This window comes from Chelmon rostratus, chromosome 18 (genome assembly GCF_017976325.1).
Source record: "Chelmon rostratus isolate fCheRos1 chromosome 18, fCheRos1.pri, whole genome shotgun sequence".
Taxonomy (NCBI): Eukaryota; Metazoa; Chordata; class Actinopteri; order Chaetodontiformes; family Chaetodontidae; genus Chelmon; species Chelmon rostratus.
This window is the reverse complement of record NC_055675.1, coordinates 24,187,459-24,207,401: the sequence shown is the minus strand read 5'-3', so window position 1 is coordinate 24,207,401 and position 19,943 is coordinate 24,187,459. Positions and strand designations below refer to the sequence as shown.

Sequence of the window (19,943 nt, the reverse complement as noted above, 5' to 3'; positions counted from 1 at the left end):
GTGGATCAAGTTTTTCTTCTCTGCTTTGCACAGAAAGAAGTTCAACCTGAACCAACAACAAAAGTAATGAGACAAAAACAGGATTTTTAAATGAAGCGATCCCCTCGGCGACATGGTGAAACATGTGGAACGCAATGAAAAAAAGTCCCTTCCTAAGATTTCTTCATCATTAAAAAGATCAACGTTTGAGCCAAACGTCCACATTTATTTTGAAGAAAAAAAAAAAAGCATCACATCTGGACGTCTGCAGCAGTCAAAGCTCGACTTTCTCTCCGAAGGCTCGTTCACGCAGCACTTTCCCTCTTCTTCATGTCAAAATGATGCAGCTGCAGCCAGAGAGACTGAAGACTGAGAGACTGAAGGCTCGGGCTCGGGCTGAGGCTGAGGCTCAGGCTCAGGCTCGGGCTCGGGCTCGGGCTCGGGCTCGGGCTCGGGCTCGGGCTGCTCCTGAGGTTAATCTCCAGCTGTACGTGTGCGCCACACATCAAGTCGAGCACATAAACTACAGAAAACATACCTGTACATATGAACATAAACACACAAACATCTCCCAAAGTCATCAAGCTTTGAGCTACATGGAGGAAACAGCTGCAGCTCGTGTTCTTCTGATCTCCTCACACTGCAGCTTCTTCAGCTTCAGCGTTTCACTGCTGTTAATGAAGGCTTCAGTAAACTGGCATCAGCAGACGTGTGTGTCTCCACGTCCTCAGCCCGAGACAGTGAGTACTCCCACTGCTTCCTCACTGAACTGTTGATCAGATAATATTGTATCCGGTAATAAAACACACAGTTCCAGCTGTTACGCTGAGCTTTTGGCAGCATTGTTTTCCTCTAAACCTCAGTTCCTGTTTGTAAAAGCAGAATCACTGGAGGCCCAGAAAGTCCCAGTTTTGCAACAGTTCTAGATGGTACTCAGCTGCGAGGGAGGAAGAGTGAGATCAAGTGACATGCGGTTGTACTCAGCTGCTGATAATCTCATGTTCTGGAGGTGAGAAGAGGCTCCGACCCCTCAGGAAAGGCCTGAGAGCAGCACCTGTGCTCAAGAACTGCCTGCTGATTGGCTGAGAGTCAGATCTGCTCATCACTCAGCTGCAACCAGGACGAGGAAGACCACCAGCACGAACTCAGACGTATAATCAGAAGCACTGGCTCAGCTTCAGGCCAGCAGCCTCATGAAAAACTCTTCATCCTCCTCTTCATCTCATCTTACAACTGGCAGAAAGTTTAAAGAGTTCAAAGCTGTCGAGATCAAGACAGCTGAAGCGAAAATGATGAAACGTGTCTTCAGAAAATATGACGGAAGATGAGAGTGAGACATTTTTTAAGTTTACTGCCTGTAATTTATGTCCGACTTCATTCACACTCAGAGCGAACGTTCATCGTCAGCTCGGAGGGAAAAGGAAACCTGAGACCTGAAACCTCTTCTGAAGCTGATCCATCAGATCAGACAGCTTCAGTTACTTCTACTGCTCAGATCACATTTTTCATGCCCGTCCTGAAAACCACAAATCTCCAAATCTGCTGATTTTATGAGCTGATGAAATGTGTTTTTGTGTTTGAAAGATTCCAGGAATGAAAACTGTTCCTCAAACTGCTGATTGGTTTCTGGCAGCTGGTCTGTTTCCAGTCCTGCCAGTTTCAGCTTGGCCATGTTTTCTGTTTTTACCACATTCGAGTTCAGTTGGAGCCACGATAGTTTTGAGGACTTCAAACATCATTGGACACATAAACAGTCCTCTGAAACCCAGACTAATAAAATGTAGGTCAGTTTTTTAGAGTTTTAACTCTGATAAGAAGAAAAAAACATAAAAAACTTGAATTGGGAATAAAATGGAGAAACTTCAGGAAGAGCAACAGAGGAAGATCCTTTTTCCAGGACGAGCATGAGCATGTTTCTGTTGAACAGTGGCGTTCACAGACTTTTTGAAGGGCAGGGGCAGAAAGAAAAAAAAGGGCACATATAGAGTGTCCTCGCCACTGAAGAGGGCACTTTAGAGCGCATTTTGGCTCCCAGGGGGCACTTTAGCAAGCGTTTTGGAGTCGAAGAGGGCACTTTAGCACACATATTTCAAAAACTGGGCCACAAGGGGGGTGGTTGCCCCCCCCCTGCCGCCCCCCCCTTGCACACCACTGCTGAATCTGTTCAAACTGTTAAATTTAAAGGCTGATATCTGCACAGCGACGGCACAAATGAGCAAAGCAACACCTGAGTGGAACAATGTGCTTCCTGCGTTGCAGCTTCGCCTCCGAGCGCCACCGGAACCGTCGCTGGGTGCAGGTTGGACATCTGAAAGCTCGGATGCTGCTGGGCCTCCTCCGGGTTTGCTTTAATGGACCTTTAAACTGTTCACTCTGGATCTCAGCACACTTTCACAGCACTGTTTGCGGGCTGGGGGTCGAGCTGCTCGCAACAAACGACACACAAATGAGTTTTGAAGCACCACGAACAGGAAACGCCCAGAGACGGTTCAGAGAAGAGTCACTCGGTGTCGGAGTGATCGTACGGATTAAAATGCTGTTTGCAAAACACAAAATGAGGCAAAATTTACAGTCTGCAGACAATCAGTCATTTTATTCCAGAGCTCAGGATCTGATTCTCCTGAAGGTCTGCGCCTCCTCGCTGATTACAGGTCAGACAGACTGACAGTTCACCTGTCAGACAGAGCGACTGTTTCACTTCCTGGAACTCCTCCGTGACATCAGAGCTCAGCAGACGGAGCTGGAAACTTCAGCATCGACATCCTGATCAGACGGTTCAGACCACGGCTCGCTGAGTCTCTAATGCTCCGCAGGTTTCGCTGCTGTTTGTCAAACCGTCCACATCGTCCACGTGTGAACATCTTCATCAAGACGATGGTCCAGAGCTCGCCATCGTATCATGTGACCGTCCTCAGCAGAGCGACACGGAGGTGTGAAAATCCTCAACCAAAAACAACGTCTCGACGAGGTGGAAGGTCAGCTACAAACCACAGCCGCAGACCTCCTGGTGAGACCGACAGACTGTCTGTGGACAGATGTCCAGCGACGCACCGCTTCATGTTTGAGTCTAATCATTTGAGTTTCTGCTTTTCTTCACGCCGTCGCGGCCGTGACGCTGCTGCTGAAGCGTGTTTTCTCCTGTCGCATCACGGTCTGACAAAGACATTAAAAGATGTTTGAGATATAAAACAGTGAAACTAAAAAATCAGAATGCAGGTGACTCGTGTGAAAAGACGTATTTGAGTTCCAGCCCTGATGTTAGTCACCGCTGTTGTCTGGAGGTCGTCCCGGGACCGGGGGCGTGTTTTCCCCTGATTTTCCAGACGTATCGGTAACAGCCCTGCCTGGACGGAGCCTCTGCATGATGTCAGGCCGACTCGGTGAATGAAATCAAATGGAGAGAGAGAAAAAGACAGAGACGGATACGACCTCTGAGACTCGCTTGACGACATCTGGCTCACACGGCTTTCCCCATAAAACCTCCATGTTTAATCCCTGCGGCGTTTCAGGGCACCGTTCACGTAACACCACTCTGCAGCGTGAGTAAGAATCAGAACGACCTCATCAGTGAAATTCACCGTGGATTTCCCCTGATTCAACGATCTCCATTCAGCAAACTGACCATCGAGAATGAGCTCAGCTTCCTGGAGACAATCACACTCACATACATTACAAATGCATTCAAACCAGGCGCCGATACAGGTCTGCACAGGCGGCGTCCACGTACGGGACGCGGCCCACATGTCTGTGAGGAGCCTGGGTGGTGCAGCGCAGACGGTTTAACAGCATGTCACATCTCAGACTCTCAGACTTCTTGAAACTGTGCAGACATTTAGAGGAAATCTGCAAAAATCTGTTTTCAATCATTTCCCTCCACAGAAAGCAGCCTGAGCTGCACGCCGTGCAGGAACGGCGCTGCGAAAAGAAAGTTTATTATGATCTCCGCGTTTGTCGTGAGGGTTTGATTTTAATGACGGAGCGTGAACGAAACAGGACGACGAGGCTAACGGTGAACAGACCGCAGGAACTGTGTGAAGCTCTCATGCACACATACAGAACGGCGTGAACGGCCCGGCTGTGCGAAGCAGAGACTGATTCAAGGACGCTTTGACATGTGGACGAGGGGACGGACCAACAGGAGCAGCATCGATGCTCCACCTGCTCGACCTCCGTCGTCACGTGACAATAACGCACCTTTGACAAAAACCAAACGTTGAACTGTTCCCTTTGACGGACAGACCGAAACGTCAGCTGACTGAGCGCCTCATACCTTGTCCGAAGCGTCCGGTCTTATGGACCGCCGTGGCTCCCTGGTATCCCAGCATCCTGCACACCACGTCTCCGTCCTTTTTGTCCCAGACGTCGTCGCACACCGTCCCCCAGCGGCGCTCGTGGAAAACCTCCACGCGACCTTCATGAGGGCCCGACCCGTTCACCAGCCGCACCAGGGTCTCCTCCACTGCAACAAACACACACACATGAACAAACGAGCCGTTAATACACACACGCTCTGACATTCATACACACACGTTCTGATTTGTTTGTGGACGTCGGACGTGTAATAAAATGTTTCACCGTCATCAGACGCTCGTTAACGTGCAGAAAAACTGAAGCGTGTTCCTCGCCGTCCACAGAACACGTGACTGGCTTTGATCCGCCGTTCGCCGGCACCGCTTCGACTCGCGCTGAGCAGATTATTTTCACTGCGAGTGTTTATGAGTGTAATGAAGCTCAGTGAATCAGAGCAGTGTGAAGATGAACGGGCTGTTTTCAACCTGCTGCAGCAGAACGGCGTCCAGAAGCCGCAGAAATATTCTGATTCAACAAGAACAATAATTATTATTGAGCGTTTTCTTTCTTCCTCTAACACGAAAAAACCAGAGCAACCTGAGATTTGAGAAGTTCTGTCCTGAAGTGACTGTTCAGTGACTGCTGACCATCGTTTGAATCATGATTCACAGTCAATAATCTAAAAACAGTGATCTCATCAGACCGGAGGAGGGACTAACAAGCCGTGTTCTCAGCGAGCTGCAGAGGTGCTGCAGGCTGAGCTTCATTACCTTCACCTCTGCTTCCAGGCTTTGTGCTAAGCTAAGTTAGCCAGCTGCTGCTGTGTCATGTGGACATGAAAGAGGCATCGATCTTCTCACTCTCTCTATGAGAACATGGATAAAATGGGAATTTTACCAGGAAGTAACACTGATCAGAACCCAGTGAAGAGAAGAAGTGAACATCGTCTTTGTGTTTCCTGTCCCGCTGCAGCGTCTCTGTCCTCTGACCAATCAGGTGAAAGCTTGTTTCAGCAGAACAGAACACACCTCAGACGGCTGCAAACACAACAGCTGGTAAAATACTGATGGATTCTGGGTTGAAGCCTTGCTCAGGGGCACTACGGCCAGGATCCTCCACACTGACCTACATTAAAATCACAATCAAGCGTATGTGTGTGTGTGTATGTGCATGTGTGTGTGTGTGTGTGTGTGTGTGTGTGTGTGCGTGAGCGTGTGCATGTGTGCGTGTGTGTGTGTGTGTGTGTGTGAGCGTGTGTGTGCACGTGTGTGTGTGTGAGTGTGTGTGCGTGTGTGTGTGCGTGTGTGTGTGCGTGTGTGTGCGTGTGTGTGTGAGCGTGTGTGTGTACGTGTGTGTGTGTGTGTGTGTGTCTGTGTGTGTGTGCGTGTGTGTGTCTGTGTGTGTGTGTGTGTGTGTGTGTGCGTGTGTGTGTGTGTGTGTGTGTGTGTGTGTGTGCGTGTGTGTGTCTGTGTGTGTGTGTGTGTGTGCATGTGTGTGTGTGTGTGTGTGTGTGTGTGTGTGTGTGTGTGCGTGTGTGTGTGAGCATGGATCCACAGCACATCTCGTATTCCTGAAACTATGCAGCAGCTGTACTCATGTAATTGACCTGATTTATCACCTTTCAGAACAGAGTGAAAGTGAGAGAGGTAAACACACACACACACACACACACACACACACGCATACACACACACGCACACACACACACACACACACTCAGCTCCCTGGTGTTGAGACGTGTGCGCTGACTGAGTGAAGCCAGACACATCATCTCGACAGGATATTAGTCTCATCAGACCATCATAAACTTTAAGAGTGTACCATTAACTCTCATTAAAAGGCAGCTCCTCTGCACTCAGCAGGCCATCATAATTTAATGTGGACCATAACATCGTACGATCATATCTGCTGCACGTATCTGCATCATATTCCTGAAGAAAGCCATGAAATGAAAAACAGAGAGTCAGACACTGAAGGACGAAGACTGAAAAGAGAGAAGCAGTGAGCTCTGACAGGATGAGTGGCTGAAACACCTGAAACAGATGTTGAAACTATTTGTTCATCAAACACACTCTCTCTTCTTTTAATTGTCAGGAAGTGGCTAAAAACTGGAAGACTCTGCTGTCATGACGACAGAGATTCATATTTCTCATAACAGTTACCTATTTTTCAGCTGTCCTGAGCCACCAGCCCGAATCCTGGTCCAGGAGTTCCCAAACCAGAATGACGTTCTCACTGAATACTCATTTCTACTGTGGTTTTAATGGAACAAAGTATTTTACTGTCTGACAGAAACTGACCTGGAAACAGCACAAAGTCAATATATTTACTGAGCTCATCAGGGAGCAACTAAAGACTGGGAAAGATGTGGAACGCTCCAAAAACACCTGTTTGGATCATTCCACAGGTAAACAGGTTGATTGGTAACAGGTGATAGCATCATGATTGAAAGGCTCAGTGGTTCACAGAGAGGATGGAGCGAGGGTCAACACTTTGTCAACACCTGATTGGATAAAGAGATTAATACCTGGACTCAGGAGCACTTCAGGAAACTGATTGTTGATGATTGATTCTGGTTTGTCGATGTTTCACAGAGTTCAGACTTCCTTGAATCAGGATTGAATTCTCTTCATTCTACATCTGTTGGAACTATTTCAGTGTTTTTAAAGGATCAAGTGTGGATGATTCAGCTCCTTTCAGTGAGCTGGACTGAATTAACGTTAATGTTGGGTTCACGCTCAAACCTCCACCCTCAAACCTCCTCCCTCAAACCTCCTCCTTCAAACCTCCACCCTCAAACCTCCTGCTGCATGCAGCCATCAGGTGTGTATTAACGACCCCTGGGGCAGGAAGTATTTAAACGGAGTGATTTGAAAGGTGGAGACGTCGTCATGAGACGCTTCACTGCAGCGACAGCTGATAAAACGGACGGTGCTGTTTGTGAACCTCTGTGTGAACACTGTAAAATAAATGTCAAACCACAGATTCCACTTCTGGATTAAAACATAAGAAAATGAATTGAGCTGTCGTTCCAGAAAGCTGATTTAAAGTAATTACCGAGAGCCTGACTTCATGTAGTTAATGACTTTTCCTGAGAAAAGCTCAACAACAGAGAAAATCCTGGTCCCTAACTTATCCCGTCCCTCCACAGTCCGACAGCTCTCATGTTCACTTTGGACAGCCAACAAAATGCTTCACCATAAAGCAGAAACTCGCTCTAATTTGGAGAAAAGTTGACATCTCATAACAAGCTTAACAAGCTCTGTACCTTTTCTGTGAAAGTGGGGGAACGAATGCGAGCTGCCGGAGCTGTAATGAGTGTTTCTGTCCAGGGGAAACTGGAGACGTCAGCTCCGAGTGTTGGTGGTCGTCCAAGTGGTTCGAGCCTCGGAGGCCAGAGGAGCTACAGCACCAGACTGTCAATACCTGAAGAAGGCCAGAACATGGAGTGATCGCTGTTGCTCATGTTTGTCTGGCAGGCGGGAAGGATCTGGACTGGACGGGACTGAAGGGCTTCGGGACGACCGTTAACGAGCTCCATCTGTTCACAAATGTTCTCGTTCCAGTGTTGTCATTCACATTGTTTTCTCTCCTCATCTCTTCGTGTTTTCTGCTTCTGACTCTTGAATTGTCTTTTCTTTCTGCTTGTTTATTCCTCATTTGTTTTCTTGGTCAGTGAACAAACACACTGAAAGTTTGGCAAGAAGACAAAACATGTTGACACCAGTTTGTGCCTGTCATTCATCGACAGGATAGTAAATGTGCAGAGCGCCGGGGCCCGAAAAGTGAAGCCAGAAATGCCCGAAACCTGCATTCTTCTCCCTGGCCAGCAGGGGTCGACTCCACCGGACCGTATGGAAGCTTATGGGAAAACGAGCTTCATGTTCAAGACCATGAAAGGGTCAGACTGTAAAATAAAGACTGACCGCCGTCTGTTTCTGCATGTCGGCGTAAATTAGATGAAACTAGACTGTGGAGGAGCCGCGTTGTTCCAGCTGTTCCAGCATAATTAGATTCAGCAAATAAAAAGTGGACATGAATAATAAAAACTGTCCCAGCAGGAGGTATTTCAACATCAGCGAGAAGTGAAGAGTAAATATATGTAAAGTAAAAATATATGTCGACTGATGGAGGCTTGACTGCAGGTGAACCTCGAAACAGAGACACAATAACGTGTTTTCATCAGTTCCAGCCTGGAAACAAACTTCTCAGCAGCGTCTGAAGCAATCAATGAAAACATTTATATTCTGATTCCTGTAGCTGCACAGCCGTCAAACATTAGATCCACAACACTTAAAGCTGCACCCTCGAGATCCAACTGTCAGCTGTGTGTGTGTGTGTGTGTATGTGTGTGTGTGTGTGCACTAATGCATCACTTCCAATTTCCCTTGTAATTCGTCAACTGTCGAGTGAAAGTTACACCAAATTTAGCAATGCCGCAAAAATGAAAAGTGAATTAGGTGTTCTGTTTCAGGTTACGTACACACGGGAAGACGTCTTCCAGGAATTACACCGGGCCGATGGTTGGACTTCAGCCTCAGCTAACGTCAGACTTTATCCAAAAATTAAAGCTAAGTGATGCAGGACTGTTGAATTCAGGGAACCATGAGATGATTCACAGGAACACGTGACAATGTGAATACATCCAAGTGCGTTTACCTGCTAACATACGCCACAGTCTTTAGAATGTGTAGCTAACTAGCATAAAGCTACAACAGTGCTTCCAGGCCAAGAAGCTGAGCTCATTAGCATTAACGTGGCGTTACATTAAAAACTAGCAGCCTACATCAACCAACTCATGAAGCTAACGTTAGCTTAGCTGATGAAAGCTGCAAGCATCAGTCGTCATTTCAGCCGGTCGTAGAAGAGAAAAGCACCGCTATCTGACATCAAGGACCAAAATGTGATGTTAAATATGGCATCGTTATGGTATCAAACAAAGAACACGTCAGGTTCAAAGAGGAAACATGAGCCATGGAAGCAGGGAGGACTTTCAATTTACGTGAATATTTGAAAATAAAAAACATTATTAGCAGTTTTAGTCTTTACGGCTGTTGGATCTCAGGCTAACACATGAACACAGTCTGCAGGCTGTTTGCTGCTCCTCAAAGCTGCAGATTCGGACGCTGTCAGAGACAGAACGTCCCGTGCGGCAGGTTCATTTGATGCTAACGGCCAACATGTGTGGACCAGCGTCTGCTCGCTGATCGTACGGGTCTGCACCGTACGCTTTGAAGTGTAAAAAGATCCGATCGTGCATCAGACGATTAGACATACGGACTGTGGCAGAAAAGAGCTGGACTATTAGCGACAGCATGTGGTCTCAGTCTGTCCGTCTCCGAAAGCTCAGACGTCGTCTTGTAAAGGACAGAACTGATCCCCGACAGCTCTGTGATGGGCTGAGACAGCCTTCAGATGGTGGAGGGATCCGGTCTGTTTGATGTGAACGCCGCTCCATCGCTCATCGCGTGATGATGATGGAACGCAGGTAGAAAAACACTTGTGGCTAAAAGAGGTTTTGGGATTGTTAATGTGTTTTCCTTCCACCTGGATCCAGATTGGTGGTTTTTGGACGAGGTTTCGGTTTACCACCGCGGGACACACGCGAACACATGACAGCTTTCAGAGCTTTTGATGTACACTGAGCCATGTGGTTCTTCGTGGTGTGTCGGAAGCCGTGAGATTAGCCGAAAGGAAAGCAGATCCAGTGATCCTTAAAGCTTCCCACGGTGCTTTGCTCGGGACATCAGGTGATCAGAGACGTGTGAGGCCCATAAAGTCATCAGCTCGTAAATTTTTGCTCTTGTATCGCCAGCTGTTGGGTCATATACGCTGATATACGTGCTGGTATTACAGCAGCGGCTCCACGGAGGATTTCCTTCACAGGGACTGTGCAGCTAGACCACATTTTCATGAAATATACCAACATTTCAGCCGCAGATTAGATCGAGAATTTATCTAAACTTTTTACTTGATTCTGCTTCGAACATCTTTTATAAAATCAAACTTCTATATTAAAGAACTTTACATCTCGTCAGTCACAGAGAGTCACTTTTCACTAAGTGTTGACCCTCGCTCCATCCTCGCTGTGAACCACTGAGCCTTTCAATCATGACACTCTCACCTGTTACCAATCAACCTGTTCACCTGTGGAATGATCCAAACAGGTGTTTTTGGAGCGTTCCACATCTTTCCCAGTCTTTAGTTGCTCCTGTCACAACGTGTTTGAAACGTGTATCAGATTCAGAATCAGCAGATATTTACAGAAATCAATGAAGCTGATGAGCTCAGACAGTAAATATATTGACTTTGTGCTGTTTTCAGGTGAGTTTATATAAAAAACGATCAGCAGGTGATCACAGTCTGCTTTGTGTATGTTTTACACAGCCTCACGTCTCTTTGCAGCTTCTCCACAGAGGCCATTAAAGGTCGTTAGTCTCGAGGTTTAACGTGACAGACAGGTGAGTGATGCTGTGTGAAGCTTTGATGTCACCGTGTGGAAGCTGTCTGGGGAGTGAATGCAGAGCAAACGGCTCAGTTTTCAAAGCGTAAAGTAGAATTCAAGTGTTTTAGGCCTCCACCTTCAGCACCCTCTAAACTTTCTACCCCCTACCCGAACCAGGGTTTGTATTCCCACCCCGCTTTTATTGGTGCAGTTGGTGAGAGGCAGGGGTAGATGATGGTAGTGTGGCAATCGGCAGTTACATGTGGCATCTAGGCTTGTGGTAGCATTGTAGCAGCTAACAATAGCTAAAGCGGTGGTAGTATGATAGTATCTTAGCAGTTAGCATTGGCATCTAGCAGTTAACATTAACAGTACAGGTGAATCTAGCTGTATTGTCTTCTTCTGTTCCTCTTAGCAGGTAGCGGTTAGCATTTAGTATTAGCATTAGCATTAGCTAAATGGTAGCATCGGCACTGGCCACTACCTGGAGCATCTCTGGGTCAGTTGAACGTGGCAGTGCTGTTTGGATTGTGTAAGAGCAGTGTGAACTGGCACTGGGGGGGTGACTTTGGGACGCCGGAGTTCACCGCCTAGCCTCCTGGAGGTGTAGTGGGACTAAGTAGGCGAAACACCGTTGAAGGGAGGTTTCCACCTGATGACCCCCAGAGACGTGTTAGGAATCACTGCTCTTTGGCAGGTATAGAGGCAGATTAGAGCTCCAAGGTTCTTCACTGAGAATGAATCCTCTTTTTGAGCACAAGGATCTTGTGTTTGAATTAACAACGTCCGAGCATCGCTGAATTACAGCTGATCAAAGCAGAAACAGAACAATAATCCAAAGAGAACAAGTGTTCCTAATGGATAAATGAAGGAGTCATCTCAGACCACGCTGGACCCCGATGGATTAACCGACGTCTGCATGCATGTGTGATCCTCCTCGCAGCTGAGGACATGAAGGAAACACACACCTGGCTGCTCTTACAGGAGTTTAAGTTGATTCAGGAGGAAAATCTTTGCAGCGTTTGTTGTTATTCAGCTTGCTCAGAACACCGAACGACAAAGTGCTGGAGACACCTTGAAACACAATGGTTCAGCAGTTACCCATCAATGAAAACCGTTTCAATGCATATTAAACAGGCTAACGTGGGTCTCACAGGGACCTGGTGGATGTGGATGGATCAGTTTGATCAGTGAGGCCACAGACTGAGAGGCTGCAGGGACAGAAACACTCCCGTTTCACACCTGTACATCAGCTCTTACCTGTCTTCTCTCCTCGGTCTCCTCGGTCTCCTTTCTCCCCCTTCAACCCTCTTTCTCCTCTGTCACCTGAGGCCAAAACAGAAAAACAAACTGAATGTAATGAACAAGCTTCTGAGCTGGTAAAACATGACTCTCACCAGGACTTAGTCCAGGCCGAAGAACACACTCATCCTCAATTTACAGCTCGCTGAGCAGTCGATGGAAATGTGACGGTGAAACATCAGCAGGCTGAGAAATCACTGCGATGTTTAACATCACGACACACAGGTTTCACTGCAGGGTTCAATAAAACAGAGCAACCTCCATCCTGGACGACTCTGTTTTTAATTAAAGACCTGTTCTGTCTCATGTGGGCAGAAATCTGTGAGTGCTCATGAGCAAACACACAGCAGCAGCTGAACCAGCGGCAGGTTTACATTTTAAAGCACTTCCTCTGCCTCACACCCATTTCCTGTCCTCTGGACTGTCAGCGAACACCTCAGCCCTGTAATCTGGACATAAAGTGCTAAATTAGAGGACGGCCGCCTGCGTCTGCTGCCTAATTTACCTCCAACAGTGGTGGTTCGGTGTTTCTTCTGCTGGGGGGTGGAGGTGAATGAGGTGGAAAGACAGGAAGCAGGTTTTGGAGGTCACTTCTTGAGTGAATGCGACGCCACGCCCCTCGACCATCGCAGGTAAAAGTCCTCTCATTTGTGGTTTCTGTACGTTTACACACGACGCCTTCGTCCAATCAGCAGCCTGGATATGATTCCGTCTCATTTGTTTTAATTTCAAAGTATGATTCTGTTCCGAACTCGGGCAGGGGGGGGTCTGTTTCTGTGCCGTTTGGAGCTAATTTTCAGCCCTGAGGTTTGAAACCACAAGTCTGTTTTTGCCATAAAGCTATAAGAGGACCATCAAGTCATTTCATTTGACTCTATTTTCACATCCATGACCACAGGCCAGCTGCCAGCCGACGGGGTGCACAGTCCCACCCACCGTCTCTGACTGTGTGTGTGTGTGTGTGTGTGTGTGTGACCGGGCGGGGGCTAACATCACACCCTGCCTGTGACGCAAACGACCATCAGTGTCACCTCCATCCTCACCACATCCTTAACGACTAAATAACACCGTAAGAAAAGCACGAACAGCGTCCGAGAGAGAGCTGACCTGAGCTCATTCTGATTGGCCTGAATGTAGCTCATTAACACTTTTAGCCACGTTAGCAGCTATTGATGGCCAAGTTGTCCTGTCGGTTCACCGGGTTTGTTCAGATTTAAATATCTCAACAGCCCCTGGACGCCATTCCATTTTGTAAAGACATTCATGATTCTTGGTCCTCTAGCGCCACCAGCTGGTGGTTACTCTGGTTTATTATCGTCATAAATACATGCAAAAATAATGACACTCCCATCAGCCTCGACTGTACTGTATGTTCGCTGCTAATCGGCAAATGCTGGCATGCTAACAAGCTAAACATGAGTATTGCAGCGCTGTTACTGTGAGCAGTGGCGTTAGCATTTAGCTCAGCCTCACAAAGTGCTAGCACGTCTGTAGACTCTTATCGAATCTATTTGGAAAGCGGGAGCTAGCAATGCTAAAACCAGTGACAACCACCAAACTGTGCAGCTCTGAGCCTTTCTGTAGCTCACAGTTTCCACTGTGAACAGCTGACTACCATGAAAATCAGCTGTTCACACACACCCACATGTTGTTCTCAGCAGCACCAAACCAGAGCTACAGTCTGGTAAAAATTGGACTCATCTTCATCACAAACCACATCCCCAGATGAATGCTGAGGTTGCTTGTTTGGACAAGTCTGTGCTAACATGTTAGCCATAACCACTTGATGATGTGCTCAGATTTGTGGGCTGTGTGTCTGTCAGCTGATCGCGTCGGTTTTAAAGAAAGAAATGAGCGAACGCGGCTCGTCCAGCCGATCCGTGGAGCAGAGGAAGATGCGCTCTCTGCTCAGTCCACCTCCGTTCATCCATCAGAAGCAACCACGAAGCTTCCCAGAGCTGTTTTCACAACTGTAGTCTGCAGACTCTTCACCCTCCACTGGTTTGTTGAAGCCGCAGACAGACAGAGTGCTGATGGCCGAACATCCGAGGAGATCCTTGTTTTCTTCGGCTGTCATGTTTCTTGAACCGCTTCACATTGTGTGGGTCACACTCTTCACGCTCACTCAGCCGTGAAGCTTTCTGCTGCTCTGCTAATTGTTTTCTTCTGCTTCACTCCAATCAAAGCAGAGGCCTGTTCCACCGAATGACGACATGCAAGCTGCGACTTCCAACAGAACATAATCACCTCCTGCTCATTTTGACGAGTTTCATCCATCAAAATAAAACGACACACGACTGAAAATCGTTTGTGCTTCCATCGTTTGAGATCTGGCAGCAGGAGGTTCATAATAAAAGAGGGCCAGTGAAACATAAAGTGTGGCCGTTAAACAAATGCTGTTTTGTCCCGAGCTCGAACACTCTGGCTGCTGGACAATAAAAAGTAGATTGTTGAATCATGAAAAGTTATAAATGTGCCTGCAGCTGTTGGCTTCAGTTCAGACTTTCAGTTCACGTCCACCAGCTTCTCACCGACCAGCAGATGCTGACACGCATCGTTTACTTACTGTTGGAGCTTTATCTCATTTTAATACTGTGTGATTGTTCATGTGTGATTTCTGTGATCACTTCAGAGATAAGCTCGTCATCATGCTGGCTGCTAGTCTGAGGCTAATATTTTGCTAATACAACCTTCTCAGTAACTGTTGGATTTGTTTCCTTTTATTTGTGTATTCTGAGTGTTGACTGAGCTAACGAGCATGCTAACAATTAGCAAGCTGTCAGCAAGCTTGTAAGCTCTGAGAGTTTATTTCCATTTTCAACAAAACTCTTAATTGGATGAAATAAGGAACAGTCCAGGTGTGGTAAACTGTCTGCAGGTATGTCTGTCTCCATAAACATGAACAAAAGCAGAATGAGGTCTGGTGCAGAGTGTTGAGCCGTAACAGACGCATCAGAGGACAACAGATCAGGCTGGTCCAACGTTTAGAGAGCGACTGGCCAACGGGGGGGCCGTGGACTCCAACACTGGACATTTCAGCCAAACCCCGCTCTGATCAGCAACAGCTGTTGGCCTACACACACACTTCATACACACACACACACACACACACACACAATGACACGCTGACAGGAAAAGACTGCAGCGCCTTATCGTATTTGTCATGGCCGTGTTTTCCCCACCAGCGTTCGCCATGTCTCTGTTTTGTTATGGTTGGCGCCGCTCAGCTGGAGATGCCAGAGTGGAAACATCAACACCGCTCTGGATAAGTGGATAAATGGGTGGATGAGTGGATGAAGAGGAGAGGCGGAGCGAAGGTCGTCGAGGCATCGTGTGTTCACTGAAAATATTTCTTGTTGGCATCAGATCCAAACGGTGTTGTTGCAGATTATTCTCACGTCTACTCGGAACATTTGACAGAAATACATATTTATGGTGTGCAATGGAAATCCAGTGGAAATGCAGAATGAAGAATTTCCCAACGTTCCTTTTAGTGCATAATCGTATATTCAGCTGCCTCCACACTGTTAAACGCTCTACATGGATTTTACATCACATATAAGAATGATTGGTGTACTTAAACTCTCAGATCGCTCCCCTAAAGCTCGTATACTGAGCAGACGAGTGGCTGCGGGGGGGTTTGCTGTGTTCTCGCTGCACCTTTAAAAACGTTAGGAAAATAATCCTCAGCTCTTTCCTCCACTGAAAACTGAAGAGAGCTTATAGATGGACAGGAGGCTGAGCCGATGGATCCAGACATCACATCCAAACCATGGATCTACTGACAGAACCGTGGATCTACTGACAGAACCATGATCTATTGACAGAACCGAGGATCTACTGACAGAACAGGGGATCTTCTGACAGAACCGTGGATCTACTGACAGAACCGAGGATCTTGTGACAGGACCGAGGATCTTCTGACAGGACCGAGGATCTACTGACAGAACCGAGGATCTTGTGACAGGACCGAGGATCTTCTGACAGGACCGAGGATCTTCTGACAGAACCGAGGATCTTGTGACAGGACAGTGGATCTACTGACAGGACCGAGGATCTATTGACAGGACAGAGGATCTATTGACAGAACCGAGGATCTTCTGACAGGACGGTGGATCTACTGACAGAACCAAGGATCTACTGACAGAACAGGGGATCTTCTGACAGAACCGTGGATCTTCTGACAGGACCGAGGATCTTCTGACAGGACCAAGGATCTTCTGACAGGACCGAGGATCTTCTGACAGGACCGAGGATCTTCTGACAGGACAGAGGATCTTCTGGCTTCTTGTTTTTCAGCTCATGATGATGAGAGAGATCAGAGTTGCTCCTTGGCTGAACAAACAGGAACGACTGATACAAACCAACTGGAAACTGATTGGGTGTTTCTCTCTGGATCACGAAACAGCTCCAGCTTCCATGTTTGATGGCAGGAAGAGAACAGCGCCACCTGTTGCCGATGGAAGACGCGTGAAAGCGGTTTCCTGCTGAGGAACAGTTTCTCAGTTTGATGCGAGCTGTGGACGCTCAGCTGTTTCCCCTGACGTGTGAATGATGACCTGTCGGGTGTGAACGACTGCTGCTGCCTCATATTTTGAACAGTGTGATCATCGTGTTGAGCTCTGATTGTGATGAATCCTCTGTGCTGTGTGTCTGAGCAGTGCGGGAAAATCAGCTGGATAATAAACGACTGTTGAAAAGTGAAGACGCACCTCTGGGACCAGTCGGTCCCACCTCCCCTTTCTCTCCCTGAACGCCATCAACCCCGACGGGCCCTTTGATGCCCCGGGGGCCCTGGATGCCTTTTTCTCCTGCGAAACCTGAAACACAAACACACACAAGCCTGATTTAAATAAATGATTAATAACCGTCCAATAGGAACACTGTGGGGTCATAATATGCTGCAACACCAGCTCCAACGTGAGCTGCGACGCTGTGACAGTCGTGACATTTATCGGCTTTAAGAGTAAATCACGTTCAGTGTATTTGATTAAAAAGGTTTCATGCAGACGTTTTCAGAAGTTAAAGTTAAAATCTCTGTATTTTTAAATCCATCGTTGTTTCCTGTCAGTTTGACAGAGTTGATTCTGATTGGTTCACTCAGTGACCGTAAACAAAGATGGACGACGCGTCTCCACTTCTTCCCTCTGCGCAGACATGAAGTCAGAATATCCAGACAGTGGTTTCAAGGTCCCACCCATACACCCACCCAGCTGTCAATCATGATGTCACACCCCCAGCATCAAATAATCAATTACAACCAAACTTATGAGAAAAATGAAAACTTGAACATCCATCAGAGTGAACTTTGATCAAGGAGGGGGCGGGGTTTATGACCTATACTGCCGGCAGCCACCAGGGGGCAATGAAAATTCTATACTGTCATCGGTTCCACTAAATCAACAATTTTTAAACTCCCTCTGATTCTCATTTGAAGAGGAGATCGTCCAGTCAATGCCAATCAAAAATCATCTTAATGAGGCCTTCAAATTTATTAATAGCTGATTCAAGTTAACTTTTGCTTGTAAATCACTGGAACCCACAGCAAGCTGAGAAAAGTACTGTCATGGCGACCATCTGACCACGTTTCCCGTCAGCTTCAGTGCCTCCTCCCTCCTCACACGAACATCGTTTCTAGAGGATACGAAGATGCTGGAAGCCAGAATGTTTTCCTCTTCCACCATCTGCCAACGACTCAACCCCTGAACGCCTCCCGGCTCTGCGCTGCGTTTGGTTCCATCGCTCCTGCTGTGGCGCACAACGAGAGCGATTGTTTACAGGAAGTGCTCTCGAATGTCCCAGAATGAACGTGCTAACGAGTTATTGATTGCACTGTTGAAGTCAGCGCGGCCTCTGTCGCCGTAGCCTGACACGCTCTGATTGCGCTGTTGCGACTCCTCGGCGATCAGAATGAAATCATTAGACTGATGCGTTAGAGCCAGAGGCACAACGTGAACTGATGACGGATGATGTCATGTTCTCTGTGCGTTCTGTCTCTCTGCTGTGAAGGGTCAATAACCCCCCCCCCCCCCTTAAAAAACCCACAAGGAAAATGCCATCAATCACAGTTTGGAAGCAGAGTTCTGCAGGACGGTCCAACAGGATCCTCAGAGCCGGAGCGTGGTGATGGATTTCTTGGCTTCAGTGCAGGCGGAGCGACCGCAGGCGGAGCGACCGCAGGACGTGGTGCGTTACAAACAGATTATATTAAATGTTAAAGCATCAAAACATAAATAAATAACTGTGAGAACAATATTTATTCTAATATCACTAATTAGCATAACGTGCATCGACGCCTGAATGTTTCATGTTCAGATTGATTCATGATGCATTCGTGTGCATCAGGAAAGAGTTTTCAGTGAAACCTGAGAATGTGAGCTGATGAAAGCTGCGTGGCCACAGGTCCTGGTCTGCGAGTCAGTCTGTTTAAGAACCGAAGGACCTGATAGGACCATCAGCTGAGGTCACATGTTTCACAATCACGCATTCAAACATGCTGGTGATGCGTTCACTGGTCTCTGATGATGTCGGAAGGCAGCGAAAAAGACGACGAGCCAGGAGGCGACACTGTTTATGTTTGAATTTGTCCTCTTTTCATTGTTTCTGTCTTTTGTTTTAGAATAAAATAAATCAATAAATCAGTTTGCAGACGTGAAGCAGAAGAAGCTTCACTTCATGAGCTCGAGTGTAAAAGTTTAGTTCCCTCTTCTTTCTGTTGGGGTCTGTGGTTCAGTCTGTTACAGATCCTGCTGGACTCTGCTGAGTTTTCTTCAGGTCTGTTTCAGATTAGGTCCAAACTTCTGGACCGGTTCAGCTCTTAACCCGCCACCTTCTGAATATTAATATTATTACCAAGTGGGTGTTTGGGTGGGGGGTTTCCAGTTTGAATTGTTTCTGACTGATTTAAAGGTACAACCACAGAAGAAATGGGCTCCATGTTTGGAGGCTGTAATTCCTTCATCATCATCATCATCATCATCAGACATGTGATTAAAAGCCCTCTCCTCTCTCAGACCACGGCCTCATGAACGTTGGAGTGGTTCCGTTTTGGTCCTGGGGGGGGGGGGGGGTATGTTTTCATGCTAACTATTAAAAAGCTTTTTCCTTCTTTGTTAGTTTGAAATTCTTCTCGTTGAGTGTTTCCTGGAACCGAGGCAGCGGCGGGGGGGTTTCCTTTTTGGAAGCGTCATGTGAGAGCTGCAGTTCATCGGCTCGGGAATGTGGGATGGATGATGACGGGGGGAGCAGCTGAGGGCTGATGATTCAAGAGGTACCACGCTGGACACAGTCCCAGACGTTTGGATCCATCTCGCCGTTCGCATCTTACAGTACGTTTGAAAAATGCATGTCAGGGTCCTGAGGTGCCCCCTCCGCCTGGATTAGGGTTCGGTTGTGGTTTTTGGAGGAATTACCTGCGAGACAAAGATAGATGACCCGTCCCTCCGGGCCTGTCTGAAAACAAATCCCCGTCCAAAGTCTGAGGCCTTTGTGTCTGCAGCAGATTTATACGACCTCCTTTATTCCCTGAACTCGCTGCGTCGTTAATGCAACAACAGCAAAAGTCTGTTTTACATTCTCATCTTTCACCGCTCAAACCTAAATCCTCCCCCCTCCGACAGCTCGGTGTTTACCTTTTACATTTATTGGTACATGGTGACTTTTGCACATAAAACTCATCCAAAAACACAAAAGAGTGAATCAAGAAATCAGACGTGTGTCTCATATCCATTAAATCTTAAAGTGTTTTAACAGCAGAGGTTCTGACATGTTCCTGATCTACAGGCATCAAAAATCAGCTTTTCCTTCAGACTGACCATCTCTTTAATGTGATTGGCACCAAAGTTTGAAACAATTTCACTGAAATTTACCAAAAGGAGCCTTTTGTTCTTGTTTATTCAATCATTATTAAAAAGGATTCAAAAATCTG

The 19,943-nt window shown here is 47.1% G+C and overlaps 1 protein-coding gene across 1 annotated transcript in view; it reads right to left on the bottom strand.

The window, feature by feature from the left end:
• Positions 1 to 19,943, bottom strand: part of scara5 (scavenger receptor class A, member 5 (putative)) — a 57,642-nt gene that overhangs the window by 3,620 nt on the left and 34,079 nt on the right. Inside the window, exons 9-11 of the mRNA XM_041958706.1 lie at positions 16,729 to 16,836; positions 11,975 to 12,040; positions 4,250 to 4,438 (exon numbers count right to left, since the gene is read on the bottom strand). Of these exons, the coding sequence (XP_041814640.1) occupies positions 4,250 to 4,438; positions 11,975 to 12,040; positions 16,729 to 16,836 (363 nt within the window). The remainder of the gene's footprint in view (positions 1 to 4,249; positions 4,439 to 11,974; positions 12,041 to 16,728; positions 16,837 to 19,943) is intronic.